Genomic DNA, 20,814 nt, shown 5'->3' on the forward strand with positions numbered 1-20,814 from the left:
GGCAGTTTAGGAAGCGTTCAGGCAGGAATGTTTCAGAAACGCTCTTTAATAATGGTAAATCTATTCCTCCTGCTGTTTTTCCACAACCTGACTTGACTTTCCCTGGAATGTTGATTTGATTCTCCGGCATTTTATCAAAGTTTAAAATCAGAACAGGGAAGGAGTTGATCCCTGCGATGACTCAAAGCTAGAAAATGAAAGCTGATGAAGCAGAAAGCCTGACCCTGACACATCCATACATGTGTTGTGCTGATTTCTGACATCCTGGAAAAGAAAACAATCACAGAGGGCAATGGAATCTTCTTCCAGGTGTTTCCGGGAGATTGTTTACCTTTTAACTGCGTGGCAAACTGGAAGCTACCACATTAAAGCTGTTTGAGCCAACCTACAACACACACCTTGTGTTTTCAAATTGTAAATCTGCCTTAAGCCGCATTATCCTGAAGCAGTATAGGACAGAGTCAAGTTGGCAGCGATGAGGTTATTTTTGTTACCCCGGTTTTCAAAATAAAAATTAAATCCACAAAACAAGACAAACAACCGCTGTGAATTATATCTTAAAATCACCAAATTAATTGTGTTAAGTATTTTCTATGCATAGCTAGCAAAACAAATATACCTTGCTCAAATTAAACCCTACTTCCCACACAACCTACGTTTTATTTTGAAAGAACACCAATGGCTACCGGCTAGCATTTCCGTAAACTTCACATACCTTGCTGCGAAAGGTAACTATCCCGTTTCGTGAAGCAGAAAACATCCCATAATGACCAACTTTATACAACCAAGTCCCGTTAAAAGCCGCATCCGATAACCGCGGGTTATATCCGCATGAATTCCGGCTTGAAAACTAAAACAACTGCAGTCCTTGTTTCATTAAAAAAACGCTGAAAAGCAGAAGCAGCTCGGACCTCATTACTCGGACTGGCAGGCCAGCACAGCCAATCAGAAGCCAGAAGGGATCCGAGTGGAGGCGCTGATTGGTTGAGCAGTTTGTATGGAGTCCACTGCAGGGGAGCGAATAAAGCTACAAAAATTAGCCCAGTCAGGACCGGAAGTACAGTTACTGTTGTTTGATATTCAAAGTCACAACTGCCTGCTGTTGATCCCTACTGTAATTTAAGAAAAATAATAATTGTCATTAATTACTGGCAAATGTAACATTTAGGTTTGTTTGTTTTTTTGTCTCTACATTTGAATAAATCACTAAATTCTTAAAAAGAAAATAAACCAAATCAACTTCCGTAATATCTATTGTCATAACAGATAATTTTACATGCATGTTTTTGTAGAACATTTAGTTATATGCCTGTTATAGCACTTATTTAAACATTATATGCATGTTTCTTTTTTATTTCAATAAATCACATTGTACTTTAAAACCATGTTTTTCTGCCCAAAGGCACCAAGTTCATTCAGATTCCTGGATTTGTGCACTTCAGGCATAGCTTGTTTGCTGCTAGCTAAATTTGTGGCGTAGCTACTTTTCCTTTAGCATTACATTTTAAAATAAGACCCTAACTGTATCTGCAGGAAAATTAAGGACCTCTTAATATTCTTTCATATTCTTGAACTTTGCTCTAAATGTTTTGGACAGTTGTTGTACCTCTGTCATAAATCTAACAGGAAATTAAATGTCTCCATCAGTATTCCAGGAGTTATTAAAGGTTTCTTGAAGGGATTTATGTTCTGGTTAAGACTGAATCTGATTAAGATCTAGTGTTGATTTCAGATATAATTTGTGTGATTTTCTGTAATATTTAATTAAAATGTATTCTTTGTTTAAGCCCAGTTAGCAGCTAATTAACCAAGTGGGTAAGACGTTATTTGAGAGTACTTTTATTTTGTATGATGCAACCGGAAGTGTGTTAGCATAACTCCGCTAGCTCCACGGTAGCAGTGGGGGATTGGCTAGGTAGGCCTCGGTGAATACAAATAAGTACAAAGTTTAAATAATAAAACATGAACAACATTTTCTACACTATATTTGACCAAGCTGAATAAACTCATTCAGATCCCCGGTGGAGAGCAGAAAAGCCCCGGCGCCGCCCTCATCCCGCCCCGCAGAAGCACCACCGTCTCCCCGATGACTGACAGCCGCGTTTGGTGTCGGGGATCCGGACAAGTTTCCGCTCCGACTCCGCCTCAGCCTCCGAACCCGCTCACCTTGCTTCCAACTCGAAGGCTCCGCTCGCTTCACATCGCCTGCGGGTAAAATCCCCTCTCATTCCTGGAGTGTTAGCGGCGAGTATCCATGGTCCCGTACCAGGAAGTCCGGAGCGCTTCTGAAAGTCGGTGTGTGGGGGGGGGGAAGGATCCAGGATCCCAGCCAGGTAGCAGAAAGCGCCGCCCGCCGGGCTGGTCGGATCCCAGCGGCTGGATCCTGCTGCAGTCCCACCTGCTGAAAATCATCCAGCTCACCTGTCTGTGTATCACCTGAGAACGTTCTCATCACGCCAAACACATCACTGAAGTCTTCAGTCTGCATTCATTTTGATTCTACATCACAAGTTTTTTATTAATTTTTATTTTATTTCCATATAAAACGTAATTAAAATGTGTCTTTTGAAAAATAAAAACTATATTTTAATTAAATGCTATTGTAAATTAATTAAAACAATTTTTTATTTAAATATGATTATTTTGTTAACTACATACCTTTTTTGTATTCATTTATTTTTATTATGCAAATTATTGTTATAAATAAAACATTAAAAATGTATCTTTATTCAAAAAATAAAGAATTTAAATCAGTTTTTTATTTTTAGATTTTTTTTAAACATTTTATACATTATTGAAGTAATTTATTAAAAAATGGACAAATTAAGTCTTTTTCTATTCGTTTATTTTTACATTTTTAGACACTAAACAATCAATAACACTATTTTTAAAACTACAAAGTATTGTCTTCTATTAAACAATTTAATTAAAATGCTTTATTAATCTCAAAGAGTTATTGTAGATGATTTTTGCACCATTCCTTAAAGTACATAGCAGAAAGAAAAACTGTAAATTATGCAGAATCAGACAAATCTGCGTCAATTCAGACAAATTTGGAGCCAAGAAGGAACTTCTGCATTGATTTGGTGTCTGGTAACGTTTGTACTTTAAATTTTAATTTTTATCTCCCTGCAGATTATAGTTATTTAGAAATAAACCTTCTGTCTGCATCTGCAGGTAGAAACTCCTGCAGCTGAACCAGAGATTTCAAAGTGAAGCTGTGATTTTAGCCTCCAGGTGACCTTTTCTCCCATCAGCGGCTTAAACTTTCTCAGCATCTCTGAGCAGCCGGGTCGGTTCTGTGTTTCAGGAACCGCCGCGTCCCGGTCGCCGCGCTGCTGTTTACGTATCAACATCTGCTACATCCGACCTCCAGTGTCACCTACAAGCTCTGCAGGCTGGTTTGTTTAGAGAAAAACTGCTTTTAAACGTGCCGAAGGCAACAAGAACGGCAGGAAGATTTAGTTTCAAGTTGATCACTAGGTAGAAAAACTGTAAAATCTCAAAATGTTTTATTGTGATTTTAGGTGAAGTGACAGATAAACAATGTTTTCAGCATAATTTGTGATAAATCAATTACAATCTAATTTAATCTCAGAAATAAACACAGTTACCTTAAAACTCGCTTAATTAGTAAAGAAAGGCGCAGGTGATTGAACCTTTAAAAACATGAAAAACAACCAACTTTTATTTTTAAAATAAAAAGATATAGTTTAAGTAACTAAAGTAATTTACATACATATTTTAGAAATATCTTTTTATGTCATCAAGTTGGAAATTATTTGCTTTTTTTTAACTTTTATTATTTACTTTTTGTATCCTTCCTGTCTTCCCAAAAGCTTCAAGTTTTCTTAATTTAAAGAAACAAAACAAACAAAATACATATGTTTAAAAAATAAGATAATGACACATTTGTGCCTCTAAAAGAGTTTTAATGAGCTGAATAAGGGTAAAAATGACTGCTCAGATAAAGGGTCGTAAAGGCCTAGTCAAAGTTCAGAAATTATTTTCACCACGTTGGTCAGAGTTTTACAGACTAATAGGTAAAGGAGCGTCAATCAATCAGGTATGGGTTCATACTGGAGATACAAGCACGCCACACTTTTCAGATTTTTATCATATAAACTCAAAGAAATCTTCCACTTCATGGTATCTCATAAGATTCAACTAAATCATCTGAGGTTTCTGACTTGAAACCCTGAAAACTTGTAAAAACAGCTGTTAGCCTAGCTTAGCCTAGCCTAGCCTAGCCTAGCATACACATGTCAGTTGGTTTTCAGTAGATAATTCAAAGCAGATTTCCTGCATGCAGACATTGTTTCTCATATTCAATTTAGTATAACTCAATATGAGACGTGATGGTTTTGTCATAGTTCAGATTTTACTTCATATAATCAGAGAACGATGCAATCTGAAACTTTTTGTTACGTTAATCCCTAAATTAGCTTCTCTGAGTGGAAAGGCAGCAAACTGAAAACCAGAAACACTTTTGGTTTGTTTCTCAAACTGAAAATAAACAGATTAACATCTTTCAGAGGGTAAAGCTGTTCTATGTTCTCCAGCTTGCTGACATATTGATATCCCATCAAAAATCTGATTTTATATTCATAATTTTGAACATAAATCATGCGTGTAAATGTTTCTAATATTATAATTACCATTTTTCTCTCTACAATGGACCACAGTACTAAAGTTTAATTTTAATAAAACATTTCCCCATTTAAGTTAGTTTTCAAAATACGTCCCATCAAGAACTGGGCATAAAAAGCCATGACGTCATAAGGACGTTGTTCAGGTATAAAGTGGAAAAAATATTTCTGGAAAGCTGAAAGCGCTTACATTTCATTCCACTCTGACATAATAATGCATTAAAAATAATTGTTTTTTTCTTTTGTTATTAAGTAACGGAGGCCTTCAATGTGTTAGAAAAACTGAAATGTGAATATTTAATATTTTATACTTAAAAACTGACGTTTTACAAATAAATCAACACGAGTTCCAGTTCGTCAGGTTAATGGCGAAACATCAAACTTTAAGCTGGAATTAATTATATTTTTCATTACGTTCATTGAACTCTGGAGTTCAGCTCTAATTATTTCAACCAAGTGATAAAACAGAATCAATTAGCAGCTTTAACGCGTTAAAATCCGCCAAACTCACCATGATGGACTCAGAACGCCTGGTAACCGGTTCAGTTCTTCTTCTTCCGTCTGTTGGCGGAGTTGCGCCGCCATCTGCTGGTGAAAAGCTGGAACCGCATTTCCAACAGTCTGACTTTTGTCTCGTCGCCGCAGCTCAGATGATTAATAAATACTGACGTGTTAAACTGAACCGCATTCTGGGTATATTTAGCTGTGATTTAACAAACTGAATTAAATCAAATTAAAGGGATTATCAGAATAAACAGTCTGCTCTCAGGCGGACCATCGATCTGATTTAATCTGACTGGATTGATCGGTTCGTTCTCACTTATTGATCACGTCCATCAGCTGCCGGGGAGCCAGAAGCTGAATCTCAGGAGAATAAACTGTTATTTAGAATATAATGGTTTATTGTACCCAGGGGGGATATTTTAAAGGCTGAAAGGTTGATTCAGGTCATGAGTTTTAACTCAAAGTTTAACTAGTTAATAAAGTTTAACATTATTTAATGACAGGTATTTCTACTGAGGTCAGGATTTAAATATAGAGCCTGGAAAATGGATCAAAAGATGAATGTTCTCTGTTTGCTATCGATCAGTTCTTCCAATGAACCTTCAATATTTACTGGATCACAATAATCTGATCAGTAATCTGATTAATAATCTAATCTGCTTCTCTCTCCACATGAAGGCATGAACCCGTTTCTTTCCCCCACTTCCGCCTAAACCCAAACAGCGACCGGAAGTCCTGAGCAGCAAGCAGGAAGTCAGCACATCTGATCCGAGCTTCCTTCCTTCAGTACCGCAGCGCCGCCGCTAGATGGCAGCATTGCACCACACGCTCTGAACTCTTCTTCTGTCCGTTTTTTCCCCGCCTGCTGCCAGCGAGCTGAGTTATTACGTAAGCAGAAAAATCAACAATATTTCACCGAACAAAGCCGGTGAGTCACTTCAGCTCCTCAAAGCAAACAGAAACGGAAATATGGAGTAAAAAACCGGCCTTCCTCTGTAATTTAATTACCTGCGCACCACAGAGGGGCTTTATTTGGATTTTTGTTGTTGTTGTATTTTCAGATAAAAATGTTCTTTGGATGTGAATGATGACGTCACAGCCGCTAGAAAACGACAAACTCTGAACACAATCAACTTCCTCTAATGCAGACTAGGAGTAATGATTTTATTTATTAAACATTCATGTTTTTGTTTAGTTTTCACAGGAAGAACTCGTTTATTTTCTAAATACAAAAACGCATGTCTGGATGACGTTTAGCAGATTTTAATCTTTATTCAATTAAACCACAAATATTGCAACAAAAAAAAAACTAAAACAAACTGATTTATTAAAATAAATTGTTTTTTATTGCCTGTAGTTGCTTAAATTCATAAAAGGTTCCTATAAAATTCAACATTTAAAACTTTTTTCAATACGAAACCTTGAATAAAAAGTTTCTGAATCACTTTTTGGTTCAGTTTGAACATTTAATCGTTATAAATAAAGTCTAAAAAAGTTAGAAAACCTTACAGATGTTGAGGTTAAAATCTAATTAATTTCAATCATCTATAAAAATTTACATAATTTCTGGAATTGCTTCTTGCAGATAATTATTTTTTTATCAGAAAACAAAAACGCAACAAAGTGAGAATTAATATAATTGAGAAAATTTTTAGACCATTTGATTCAGTTAAAGTTAAATAACTATTAATATATTAAACAATTGGTTGAAATATTTTTGGATTTAGTAATAATTTCAAAACAATTGAATAAATACAAATCAATTTGTAGCAAAAACTTGATATTTTTTAAGCACCAAAATGATTTATTTACGAATTTATTAGATAAAATCAAGTTTTACTGATTACCTGATAGAAATTGATGCTATTTTATTAACATTTGGATAATATTTTCAGACATATCTGGTTGTTTCTGTGCAGAAATCAGACGTATTTGTTTTATATTGATACATAAACCATTTGGTTTTTATTATCCATTATTAAACTCCATTATTTTATCGTTTCGTTTTGTACCTATAAACTTCCACCTCATGTTTTTTCCCTCTACGTTTCAGTATTTTACTTTACATTTACATTAATTTGCACATTTTTCTTTCTGAATGAACAGATTCGGACTCGGTTGTTGCTTCAGAACCGTTTCTGTGTGGAAATAATTGGACCTGCTGCCATTTTCCTCTTCGCCTCCATTAGCTCAGAACCCAACACTTTTATTTTCCTCTTCCAGTTGGTGGATTATTTCCTCCTGTGATGAATTTGCATTGTTCCGTTGCAGAAAAACGACCCGGCTGAACCCGGTTTTCATTTGAAATCAGTTTCTTTTTGTTCGGAGCTTCAAAAATGATTTGATTTGCAAAAACTGTGAATTTATTCACAAACATTTAATTCATGTTTTATTAAATTACAACAAACTTTTAGTTTTTTAGGTGACAGACCAACATGAAGAGTAATAAAAAGAAGAGAAATGTCTGAGTTTTCTGTTTTTCTTTGTTTTAAGTTTGTGTCATGAAAAAATCGCTTTAAAATGTGTCAAACTGGAGGTTTGTGGACCAAATCTGGCCCGCCGTAGCTTTTTGTATGGTCCTACAGCTGATAAAAATGACATCACGCATAATCAATTCAATACATTTGAAGATTTGTTACAAATTTTCTGCAGACAATGTGAAAATCATTAGAGTAAGCGATACCAACTCCCACCTGTAGGCGGCAGTATTTCTTTTTAAGTTATCGTCAAAAAAGTGTAAAAATGACAAAATTTCTTTCAAATATTTCTAAACTAGCTCCACTCTGTGATTTTTATTGAAAAACATCGTAAAATCCTGGATGGATGTGAAAAAATGTTCAATATAGTTTAATTGAATCCAGAGATGGCTACTTTTAATATTTAACAGTTTGTTAAAGAGTGCTACCGGCCCTTTAAGAGCATCCAGGATCTTAATGAAAACGAGTTTGACACAAACGCTCTACAATATGCTGTAATTTATGGCTGTAGCCTGTATTTTAAAACACTTTTTTATTCAAATAAGTGAAACTGATGCTATTAGCATTTATAACACGGCTGATGTTTGTGATGTGCTGAACCCACCTGAAGCCTCTTGGATCCCGAAAGCAGCAGAAATCCTGACGCCCAGCCATGTACAACATTCCCATCTAGACTCATTTTAAAGTTCGACTTGAATAAAGAAGAAAAATTGGACATTTTTGTCTCGTATTGAAGGCCTGTATCTGCCCACAGGTTGGATCCACAGCTAAGAACCAGATACAGAATCAATATTTAATAACGCAGCAGGCGGACGGTGCAGTGATGAGAAGCTGCTCTGCCTGAACGTGTGTCTGTCATGAAGACAGAACCTAAAACCGCTTTAAACTTCTGGTTTTGTTTCTACAGCAGATCTTCTCTGGTTGGACGACGTTTTGTCTGTTCAGTTTCTGCGAGCGAAAGGTGATAACCCTTGACCTTTGACTTCTCTTTCCTCTTCCTTCTCTACTGGGGATGCAGTTGTGACGGTGAGACAGCACGGAGTGGGTTGGACACAGAGTGGACAGACAGTGGACAGGTCTCGCCCAGGACAGCGGACAGCACAGGAAAGAGGACAGGAAGTATTTACACCCTCCTTTAATCGATAACCAATGAAAAGCAGATCAATGTGATGGACGCAGGAAGATTAACTCACTACTTTAAGGTATATTTCAAAACTTTGGGAAATACACTAGTTTATCTAAAACAGGCAGAAATCTAACAATAAATGTTTATTTAAAGATGTACAACAATTGATTTATTAATTTCACTTCCCATAGGTTTTAAACGATTGATAAAAAGATTTTTTTCTATTGTTTATCTGGTTGCAGAGCTGCAGCACAGCAGAGAGGGACGAATACGGAAACGACGTTTGTTCACAAGATTATATTTATTTATCCAAGTCTTGCTTAAATTTTCTGGAACAATATTTTATTTGCTTTCTAATACGAGTTATTTCAAGTAAAAATCCATGTATTCAGACAAACTGGATCACTGGACTTAAATAAAACTAAACTAAAAAACAAACTCAGCAAACAATGAAGAAAAAAAACAATGACCTACAAGGAAGTACGTCTTTTTAGCTTAAACGTTCACCTTAAATCTTTTTTAATCTACAAATAAATCTGCGTATAAAATGGTGGATTTAACCATATAAATTCATGTTTTAATGTTTTTGTAATATTAAGCTTTAAGATATTCTGACTACAGCAGATAAACTGCTGGTTGTTGTGGTTTATGCAGAAGCCTTAGCTAATGTTAGCATGCTAGCTATTGTTAGCATCTCTCAAAGAAAATGTTTTTAAAGGTAAACAGAATATTGTTTTTTCCGTCAAATGCAGAATTTGTGGCCTTAAAACAGTGAATTTCTGTAATTATAAGTAAACCCCAGCTGCGAGTTGGAACTAGCCGCTGCTAGCTAACATTTTAGCAATCATCATGTTAGCTGCTTGACTGGAATATATTTACTAATAAGAAAGATTTGATTCAAATCAAACCTTGAAACTGCTTTTTCTAAACAGTGGGTCTAATTTGTGGGTCTAACGTCATGATGGCTAACATTAGCATGCTAGTCAAGTCAAAGTTTCTTTATGTAGCACATTTTCAACAACCTCATCTGACCAAAGAGCTTCAGAGTAATTACATCACAGGCAGACAAATGATAAAATAAACTAGAATAGAATTGGCAGTAAAATACCAAAATAATAAAACAAAAATAAAAACCAAGACATACTTAATTAATCTTTTCATTTTTTTATTGGTGTAGCTACTTTAGCTACATAGCTAGTGTGCTAGCTACTTGGACAACTATACTGAACAATAAATAAAAAAATGAATAAAGTTTTTTGTCAAATGCAGACAATGTTTTTGAAACCACAGACATTACTGGCTGTACTGGTTTTAATCATCTCAGTTTAAGACGGACTCCCACTAAAATGTTTCAGCTAATGCTAGCATGTCTGGTGCTAACAGCAGTTAGCTGTTCAGTTCAAAATCAACAATTCTTCCACTTACTGTGCGCGTTTCACAATTTTTAACGGATTGTAATGATGGAAAATATATTAAAGTTGATCATGATTTAAAGTGTATTTCCCAAAATGACAAATTATACCTTCATGCTGAGAAAATGAGTCGTTTTCTACGCCCATCCTAAGTTTTGCTCCGTCTAGTTTACCCGATACAATAATGTTTTTTCTGACTGTCGCGCAGCAGCTTGGGCTACACAGTAATATACATGCAAACGGGTCGATGTATATTTACTATGTTTAGTGAGAACAGCATAGTGAGTTGTCACTGAGGATGGAGTCAACTTTACTATGTGGTCCAAACAGAAAACACAGAAAACAGGCGGGAGGAACGACAGAATGAGCGAGAGGAAGGAAGGAAGGAAGAGAGAGAGAGAAAGACACGGAGGATGAAACGGTACAACATCAGACGGCCACTGGAACATAACAACACAGAGAGAGACGAGTATTAGGAAAAATGGTTTAATATAGGAGACAGAAGCAAAAAACTGCATCACACAAGAACATACGTTTACAAAAATAATTCTGACTGCTTCAGCTACACAGTTAGTTCACAGAGAAGGACAGAGAAACCGGAAAACTCTAAACAGCTAAAAGCAAAAAGTTTCTAATTAGTTGATCTCTTTATTAAACTAATACATTAATCCACTGAAGGTGACTAAATACTTCTATTCGTTCTTTTTCTATAATTGTCTTATCGTGTAGACGACACAATACAGAAGTCAAATGAAACTTACCGCTGTTGTATAGACAAACTCGCTAGATCTACTAATAAGTCAAATGAAAAGTCTGACACTCACCTACCCTCCTTTTTTGGAAAAGAAAGAAACATTAAAGTGAGGAAAAAGAAGTGAAAGAAATAAAGCCAAAGATCTTTTAGAAAATCGGATATCAAAAGCCAACGTTCTTGGTGCCAGCTAGAAATCATACTCGGGGACCAGTCGGGTCGGGCCACATCACCAGGCCAGACAGCGTTTTTCTAAGATTTTTTTCTTGTATCCTTTAATCTCCAGTATAAAAAATTCCACTGGTACAAAATGCATAAGTACAATCAGTTGTAGAAATAGGAAAGCCTGCATTTTTTTGTACTTTTTAAATCCCATCCAGTGACAGATTTCCAAGTGTTGTCAAACAAACATACATCACGCTTACAGGATCCACTGAATGCATTGACTTTGGCTTCTCTCAAGACAATAACTCTGAAACTACTGAAAACCATTTTGAGTCAAAATTAACAAAAGCAACAACAGCAACAACAAAAATCAGATTTTTTTGGTGAATTTTTGTAGTTTTTTTTTTTTTTCCTTTTACAGACAACAAGCTCTGTTTTTACGCCACGGAAAGAGAACACACAAAACATTTTTCTCCTCAAAAAACTTGACATAAGCCATAATGCAAAGAAACAACAAGTTAGATTTTTTTTGTCCTTTCAGATTTCAGTATTTGATAAATAGCACTTAAGATAATTAAGAAAGAAGGAGAACAGAGAAGTGAACAGTGACGAGATAGAAAGATTACAACGAGCGTTGGCGATGACAGCCCCTGAGGTGAGCCGCTCCACAGAAACTCGGCTTCTTGTGCTTCCAAAGGCGAGACGCTTCAAGCTAACGAGATGCTTCAAGCTAACGAGATGCTTCAAGCTAACGCTGCGGCGCGTCAGGCTAACGCTGCGGCGCGTCAGGCTAACGCTGCGCCGCGTCAGGCTAACGCTGCGCCGCGTCAGGCTAAGGCTGCGCCGCGTCAGGCTNGCTGCGCCGCGTCAGGCTAACGCTGCGCCGCGTCAGGCTAACGCTGCGCCGCGTCAGGCTAAAGCTGCGCCGCGTCAGGCTAACGCTGCGCCGCGTCAGGCTAACGCTGCGCCGCGTCAGGCGGGCTGTGTGCAAGTTGTTGCAATTTGGCAGCTCAAAAATATCGTTTTTGGACTTTTAGAGGTCTTTAACATCTGGCATCTGCGTTTAAATTAAAAAATACTGTGCAAGAGAGAAGTGAGAGTGAAATGTGGAGCTGTACAGAGGATATAAAAAGTTTACACACCACGTTAAAATGGAGGGTTTTTCTGATTAACAATTTAACGTAAAACTCGTGAATCGGAAATATTAGCTTTTCATTTGTTCAAACTCGAGTTCGAATGAGCAGGAAGCCAAAATTATAATTCTCACATAATTTAGTTTCTATCTGGTGAAGAAGGAAGTTGCTCTCAGCGTCTTCAGTGGCTTTTGTGTCGTTTCCTTCAGTGGTTCTTGGTGCAGCGCCCCCACAGGCCAGGAGGGGAACAGGCTGCTCAAAGAAAGAAAACCACGGCAGCTGGATGGAACAAATGATCCAGTTTTGGTTCCCAGTCGAACCGAATCAACCGGACTATCTGTCAGGTTGGAGAGGAATCAGATTCAGGTCTGGATTCTGGCCGTTTCCTCGTTATTTTGTCGATTTGGACACTTGGAAGGTGTCGTCCTGCTAAAAACTGAAGTTGTTTGTCTCTTTCGACCCGAATGCTGAAGGCGTGATACTGATTTGGGACGGGTCACGATTCACCCAGCATGAGCTGAATACCCCCAACTTGAAACCATCAGTTCAACTTATGATTTTTTCAGACCAAAACAAATAATTTATATTTGTTTTGGAGCCTCTAAGGTCGTGTTGATAAATTTGTCGAAGCTTATCCTGACTTTTCGTACCATAAATAAATAAATAAACGATGCAGATTGCTGCCAGATGTACCATAAACAAATATCTCCTCCACTTTGTTTTTAAAAATATCGTACTCATGATGTTTTAAACATACCAAACCCATAGGGGGCAGTGTAGCGCAAAGCTAGAACCTATGTCAGCCAATCAGAATCCTTCAAAACAAAGACGACTTCCTGTTACAGATTAAATATGGCGGCAGGAAGTTCACTTGTGTGGACAGATTGAATTACTTTTAATGACCAAAGAAGAATATAAAGATGATAAAACTCAGTTTTAGATTTAAGAAGACATAAACTGTTTTCTTACACTTTGGTTGGAGTTTCCATAAATAATCATTTTTATTTTTAAAGGCCAAAATGCATAAAACTGTATCAGTTTTCCCAGATATCGGACAACCTGTAGGTCCGATGCGTCTAATCCGATAAATAATCGCGAGAAAGATGCGTTTCAACGGGTGTGTAAACTTTTTAGGTCCACTGCACACAAATATTCCTCTGCGAAACGTGTAGTTATGGCTGTTTCTTTCTCCACTTTGACGTATGCAGCATTAAAGCTCCACAATCAGAGAAACAACACTTGGGTTTGGTGTTGAGCATCTAATGAAGGCGGCGCTCGCTGCCTCCATCTCGGCTGCGTGGACCTGCAGACGCGACCTCTTCCTCTTAAGCCAACAGGCTCTTTATTTCCCCCGTCGCCGTTCCAATAAGACGCTCCTCCTGTTTCTAATAACCTCGCTTAGCCTGGGAGACAACAATCCGGACGAAATGGAGGAAACCCAACAGATGGGGCGTTAACGGCACACAGAACTGAACCTGGACTTGGCACAACATCCTCTACCTTCATAACACTGGTGCGACTCTCCCTGGTTAAGGCGACTGGTGAGCTTCTGTAGAAAATAATGCTGCCTTTTTTTTTGTCTTTTTTGCAGACCGTAAACGAGGCTTTCAGGGAGGGGCAGTTGAATAGACTGACAACACTGTGCCATGTAAACGGCTCGACTATGTGAATGTCAATAACACACTTTGGCATCTATACATGATTTTGGCCCATTACACGACGAGACAAAAGATAAAGAAGAGTTCAGCAGCGGATCCGGAGCGTCCGGAGCGTCCGGCCGGACGGCGACGTGTGCTTTTTCCTAAACAGATTGAGGCTGAATGAACGAGTCTTGCCCTGTGCTTACATCATGAAAGCGTTCGCTGCTCCTCGGAGGTGATAAACAGTAACGATTCTCGCCATCAGATACAAACGACTCCGAAAGGTTTTTGAACTTAACAATAAGAGATAAGACGGGGATTTAGAGAAATAAGGCTTCGCTTTAGTACTTTCAGCTGCGATGGAGTCAGGAGGGAAGGAACGGCGAAGCCTGACGTTTGCGTCTGAGCGCGAGAGACGCTGATAAAAACGGAGAGAACAGGAGTGCAAAGATTCGTGGTAAGGCTTTCATGACTCAAACAGCGGTACAGTGGCTAAAAATATTAAAGTGATGTGTGTGTGTGTGTGTGTTGGGTAGCAGCGGTTGCTGAAGAGGATTTCACGCTCAGGGGCTCTCATGCACATTTAAAAAGTAAACTGTGAGGTCTGCACGAGAGTGTCTGCGTGTCCATGTGTGCATATGTGTGTATAGATATATTTATATATATATATTTATATGACACATGGGCACTTTTTACATCTTTACAAAGAAAAAAGCAAACATGACATTGTCAGGCAACAAGACCACAGAATAGCAAGTTAACAAACTCTTTTTTTAAATCTATACTTTAAATATGAGGGATCCATACAAAACACTTATAATAAAATACCCATGTTATCAAATTATTTCACAAGAAATACACTGACGCGCTAGGCAGGAAGTACCTCCAGGATTTGGCACTAAACTCCACTGATCTTGTCTTTTTTTCCTTATAAGACATTTTGCTGAACAACAAAAACACCTAAATATTGTTTCCCACGAGAGAAATAAAATAATAATGACATTGATGCTTCACGAGCTGACATTTTATATATATATATATATATATTTATAGATATATTTAGATTTATATATATTTTTAGGAATTTTATATAGCTAATTAACCAACAAGAGATTTAGCAAATCCTTAAAAAAAACACAAAAAAAAACAAATTAGCTATTATAGTAATATGAAAGGCTTCGTCTATTGTTCAAGTAAACTGATTTTTTTTGTCTTCTCTTGAGAAAACATGAGACATTTAAGACTTGTGATGAAACCACAACTAAACTCACAAGAAGCACCGACGTTAACGTGGGTTACAGGTATCGTAGTTTTTTCCTCTATACATTTAAACAGTAGAAAATATAGGTAATTTCATCATGTGCATTTAAAACCACGGATTGTCTATCTGTGAGTCAGTTCAGCAAAAAGGTGACACAAGTAGGTAGCATTTCTCCCCCCCAAACAGGGCAAATGTCCTTTTTTTGTTTTTTAAACTACTCTAGAAAAAGTGGTTCTATATTATATAGACTTTGAATGAGAAACAGAGCCACTTAAAATGGCCTTATCAAAAAACTTTACACTGCCTGAAAAATGTAAAAACCATTAGAGAGCTCTGAGAGTCTAATATTGATCGGACAGTTTTGATTAAAACTGTGTGGAAGTAAGTCTTATTTCTCAGAGAAACTGGCACCAGCTGCTTCTGGCGCCGCTTTGTGGTGTTTGTTTTGTTTTCCGTCTGCAACCAGAAGCAAGATGAAGCGCCAATTCCTGTAGTGAACTTTCAAGTTTACGTTAAAATGAAAAAAAAGTCACATAAAGAATGGAAATCACTTTTTTAACCACATTTTTTTTACCTCAAAACGAACATTTGTTCAATAAAAATCTCAGTCTTTTTAGTTAAATTTCATATGAATTCACATTAGTTCATTTTCTTACCCACGCCTCCCTAAAATCCAAATGAGGTCAACATGCAAAAAGAAAAAGAAACACAAAAACATAAAACTGATATCTAAAAGTCCAAAAAGCTAAAAGCTGAAAAGATCAGTAGGCAGCGGTGGAGGAGAACCAGGTTATGATCAGGTGAGCTCGGAAAAGACATCAGAGAAACAATGACGGGGAGGAGGAGGAAGAGGAGGAGGAGGACGCTTTTTTTGTTTGTTTTTTTTGTTTAAAGTTTTTTTTGTTTGTTTTTTTTGGACGCCACGAAGACATGCTAGGCAAACGATGAACTAACAGGCATGGAGATGGGTTGTTCTAAAAGGGGGAAAGAAAAAACGGGAGAGGAGAGAGTTACACACAGAGAGCCAGAGCAGCACACCACAACAGCATCATCTTAAAGAAACCAAAGGAAAACAACAACAAACAAACAAACCAACCGGTAAACAGCAACACAACACACTGCAGGTTTAGCATTAGCTTTACATTTCTTTACACTGGAAAACTGACGTTAATGTTATAGATCTATATTCACGAGCAACATTCACACCCAAAGCCGTATCCATCACGTCCCAGATGGATGGTGTCGTTTGGGGAGCGAGGCTTTACTTTATTTTAGCAATTTATTTGTAATTTTACAGGCGGGAGGGGGGGACAGACGGACAAAAACACGTAAAAATTAAACGTTTAAAACAAATGGAGAAGAACGTAAAGATGGATGACGGTCACAGAGACGGCGGGTTGAGAGGGGCTGATGGATTCTGCACAAGAAGTCACCAAACACTGGCGTGACAGGGGTTAAAAACGGAAAGACAGCGGGGACATCCAGCAGGTTTCTCCACAGGGTCGAGTTGAGCGATGCCGTTTACTTTATCGGAGTCCAATAACTTAACGATAGGCAATAAATAAAATCATTTTTTCTTCATCTGAGGCAGTAAAAATGTTGTATAAAAATAGAACTGCTTTTTTACAAATAAAATTTACAGGCCTGTGGCTTTACTGTACTTTGAATTATTTATTTTTTTAAATCTGTCAACAAACCTCAAGTATTTTCAGATACCCGCCCCTTTAACCCATAAACTTATTTTTTTACTACTATTATTTCCTTCCACAAATTCTGGATTTAGTTGTTTTTTTTCTCAAATCTACATGCTGTTATAATCTTTTCACATAAAAGACCAATGTGATCCGACCCAGAAAAGTAAGAACATTTGTTTTAAACTTCTGTGAAATAAGAAAAACTGTATTTGTACATAAATGATCATGTTCAGCTGGATTTTGTGTATTTTTTTTTTGTCTTCTTGTGGTGGTAAGAGTGTAACTTTACAGTTAAGAGGCCACGAATGTTTTGCAGCCTTTGCTCCCGGGTTGCCAGCAGGCATCAAGGGGTTTTTCTGAGAAGCAGCGGCGGCCTGCAACCAACACCGTGGAGGTCAAAGGGCGAATGTGCATATTGGCGAGCGCGTAAAAAAAAAAGAGAGAAAATTTTGAAAAATGAGCCCATCACAGCCTTCGAGTTCAAAACAGAAAACTAAAGAATAACGGCTCCTTTGTCTCGACTTTCCACTCAAACTAGTCTTTAAAAATGTATAAATAATCAACGCAAAAGAATAAAATTAAAGTTTAAAGAAGCTATTCTTTAAAAAAAAACAACTGTCTTCCATTGTAAAGAGAAAGAAAAATAGATTGCACAAAGTAATGGCAGAAATGGAAGTGTTCATGTGTGTCAAAAGCTGTAATAAATAATAATAGTTGAAGGCTTACATAGAAATCTTCAAACAGAACCAAGAAAGAAAAGTGCGTCTCCCTCAGGTGGTTGAAGGTCATCTCCCCCTACCTCCCACAACCCCTCTGCTCACCCCGACCCCCCCAGGCCCCCTACAGGCCATGGCTCGCTTTATTTTCAATGAACTTTTGTAACCATCACTTTTGCTCTTTTTTAAATGGGGGGAGGGAGACTTACCCTAGCAGTGCTAACTGGGGGAGCGGACAGAGCTAGTGCTAAGATCAGTAAGGTTTGCTGTCGTTCTTGGAGCGCTTCAGCTGCACCTTCAGCCGCTTCATGCCGATCTGGAAGCCGTTCATGGCCTGAATGGCTGCCTGTGCCGACACCGGATTGTCGTAGCTGACGAAGCCTGCGGGAAAAAACGGCGACATTTCATCGACGACGCGTTGAGGCAGACAGAGAACCGAACGTTTTGTTACATGCTCTACTTAAGAAGATCTTTAAAGTTTTATGTTTATCTTTATTTGTGCAGAATCCCTAAAAATTCAAGGTTTTGATACTAAAACAGTTTTCTATGGAAGCTAATTTTGTTTTATACTGGAAATCATCTGATATTGTACAAACATTCCTCTTCATCTGAGTTCTTTAAAGACGTAAATATGACTAAATTTAAAAGCTTTTAAATAAATCTGCACAAAGGAAATAGCTTACTTTGAAATGTTTGAAAGGAATTTGCTAGATGTTTTGTTAGCTAACTACTATTAGCAGTTTTGGTCAACAATTTTTAACTGAAACACAAAACAAAAGTTTAATTTATGACTGAATAAATCGATAAAACAGTTTTTGACTTCAGCTATCGCTAACCGTTACGTACTCTTTTAACTATTTCATAAAATAGTGAGAAACTTTCGACTTTCCAAATCTACGCTACGCTAAAAACAAAAAGCACAAAGCGGGATTGTTAAACTGACTTGCTAGCATTGCTAGCTTGGATAGCTAAGTTTACACTGTGTGATAGCTAACTGGTAGCTTAGCTAGCTAGCATTTCTGTTACACTTTAGAAAGGTTAAACAAAAATGATATATGTCCGTTGACTACTGCTGCAATTAAATCACATTATGATTACAAACCTGCTTCTGTGAGACGCATTATTTGGTATTAGCATTTAAACGTTGCTTATTTTGTCAATATACAATGATATGCTGCTGAGACTGTGTGCTAGCTAACAGTTAGCAATGTACACTAGCATTTCAAGACATGCTATCTTATGTCTAGCATTTCTGTTGCAGAAAGCGTAAACAAAACATTGATTGATGATAATAATAGTTGTTTTTGCTCCTCAGTAATTGATTTATTTGGCTAATATTACAATGCTACTAAAAATCAACACTCCCATCGGATGGAACGGTAACCTTATCTAATAAAACATGTATTTTTTCCGTGTGAAGCGTTGTTTGGGGTTAATTAACATTTAATTTTCCTTACTTTGTTTAAATATTTTTCTATTATAACCACTGATAAGTACGATTAGCTCCAGCTTATACAGACAATAGAAGAACAAGTAAATGTACCAAAGCACTTGCTAAGGTTTGTCTGTTTGTCGATGAAGACTTTGGCGGAGACCACGTTTCCGAAAGGCATGAACATCTGCAGCAAGTCCTGGTCTCCGAACTCCTGGGGCAGGTGGTAGATGAAGAGGTTGGCACCTTCAGGCCCTGGAGGGAAGGAAGGCGCGACAGCAAAGGTCAGGATGGGGTCATGCTGTTCACAGCGGAAACCGGCTGTCGTTGTAGGAACGCAGCTCAACGCTTGGCACGACGTGTGCTGGCCTCGGGTTTACCGCCGCTTCCAAACAAAACCCAGAAATGTTGAAAGCTTTTCATTTTCTAATAATTGTATTTCGGCTTGCTCCAAACAAAGCATGGGGCTTTTAATTCATTCTTTCAGCTGCATGCTGTCTCTCTTAAGAGGGGTCACGGGTTCCCCAAGCCTCTTATCGATGCCAGCCTAATAATTGTAGTGGGTCAGATCTCTCAGAGGCATTTCGTTCGCTCTCCACGTTTGCTAAATGAAGCCGCCGTGTCTTTGTTTCCCTGAAGGGTTTTGAACTCCAGGTAAATACAGACAGCTTCTTTACAGTTCTCATGCTGAAAGAAGAGCGGGCCGCAACAAACGGCATCCAGGCTGGTGTTTGTTTTTACTAGACGTTTCATCACCTGATTCGTATTCAGGTCTGTTGTCAAAGGCTTTTGGGTAAATGTAACTCCAGCTGCCAGGTCGTATTTACAGGTGGCGCGTCGTAGAAGCACAATTTGAGATGTTTTCTTACCCAACTTTGAAGAAAATGGCAATTTGGAGCAACTGGAAAAGATATTAACTGGTTGCAATGAAAATATGCTTATCCAGAAAGATGGTCATGAAATCTTGGCAGAAAATCACTTTTGATATGTTGTGAATCAAAAACCGTCACTGTTTTTGGATTTTTCTTAGCTTGTTGCTTTTGCTTGGAAAAGAGCTAAAACTTTATTTTACATTGTCAAATAAATGTAAATCTAATTAGCCTCAAGCAAATGAAACCTGAATAAATCACAAACAGCATTTCCTTCATTTTTAAGCCACCAGTAATTTTAAAACAAACTTTTCTGACACAAAAAACCAGAAAGATACCAGATTTAGATGATAATGTGTCCATTTGTTGTTGTAAACAGAAAATAAATTGTTTTCTTGATCAAAGTATTATTAGTTTAATAATTTGGTTTATCTTCTTCAGTGCATGAGCCAAATGAATGAAGGTTGTTTATCAGCATTTTGCTTAAAGCTACTTTTACCACATATTGTCAGAAAACTCAATGATTTCTATTTGGTAACACTTTATTTGAAGGGGGTGAATAAGACAGTCATAAACATGTCATAACACCTGTTATTAACATGAATAAACCATGAATATTTATAACTGTTGTCATAAAGCGTAATTCGGTAAATTATGACACTTTCAATACAAAGTTGACTTTATTCAAAATGTCTTTGTTATGACAGCTTGACATTAACCAATAAACTTTACCTTTAATAACATAAAGTTGCCTAATTTTTAAAGTGCAATCAGTAAAACTTTTATAACAAATTTATATCAGTAATGATTTATTGGTTAATGTCAAGCTGTCATAACAAAGACATTTTGAATAAAGTCAACTTTGTATTGAAAGTGTCATAATTTACCGACTGACGCTTTATGACAACAGTTATAAATATTCATGAAGGCTTATTCATGTTCAGGTGTTATGACATGTTTATGACAGGTGTTATGACATGTTTAT

At 37.3% G+C, this 20,814-nt stretch overlaps 2 protein-coding genes across 26 annotated transcripts in view; both read right to left on the reverse strand.

The window, feature by feature from the left end:
- The window catches only part of usp6nl (USP6 N-terminal like), a 54,791-nt gene extending 49,556 nt beyond the window's left edge, over positions 1 to 5,235 (reverse strand). Inside the window, exons 1-2 of one of the 3 annotated variants that reach the window (XM_008401586.2) lie at positions 5,161 to 5,235; positions 2,167 to 2,401 (exon numbers count right to left, since the gene is read on the reverse strand). The gene's annotated coding sequence lies outside the window, so the exon portion shown is untranslated. Of the gene's footprint in view, positions 1 to 715; positions 926 to 2,166; positions 2,448 to 5,160 lie in introns of those variants that run through there. The other 2 variants (XM_008401585.2, XM_008401588.2) reach the window with 2 other exon arrangements.
- A 10,419-nt stretch (positions 5,236 to 15,654) lies between these two features.
- Positions 15,655 to 20,814, reverse strand: part of celf2 (cugbp, Elav-like family member 2) — a 291,608-nt gene continuing 286,448 nt past the window's right edge. For 15 of the 23 annotated variants that reach the window (XM_008401604.2, XM_008401602.2, XM_008401601.2 and 12 more), the window contains 2 exons: positions 19,072 to 19,215; positions 15,997 to 17,909 (listed from right to left, as the gene is read on the reverse strand). In XM_008401604.2, the coding sequence (XP_008399826.1) occupies positions 17,782 to 17,909; positions 19,072 to 19,215 (272 nt within the window). In that variant the 3' untranslated portion in view covers positions 15,997 to 17,781. Of the gene's footprint in view, positions 17,910 to 19,071; positions 19,216 to 20,814 lie in introns of all 23 variants that reach the window. The other 8 variants (XM_017302948.1, XM_008401608.2, XM_017302946.1 and 5 more) reach the window with 2 other exon arrangements.

This window comes from Poecilia reticulata, unplaced genomic scaffold, assembly GCF_000633615.1.
Source record: "Poecilia reticulata strain Guanapo unplaced genomic scaffold, Guppy_female_1.0+MT scaffold_125, whole genome shotgun sequence".
In the NCBI taxonomy this organism is placed as follows: domain Eukaryota; kingdom Metazoa; phylum Chordata; class Actinopteri; order Cyprinodontiformes; family Poeciliidae; genus Poecilia; species Poecilia reticulata.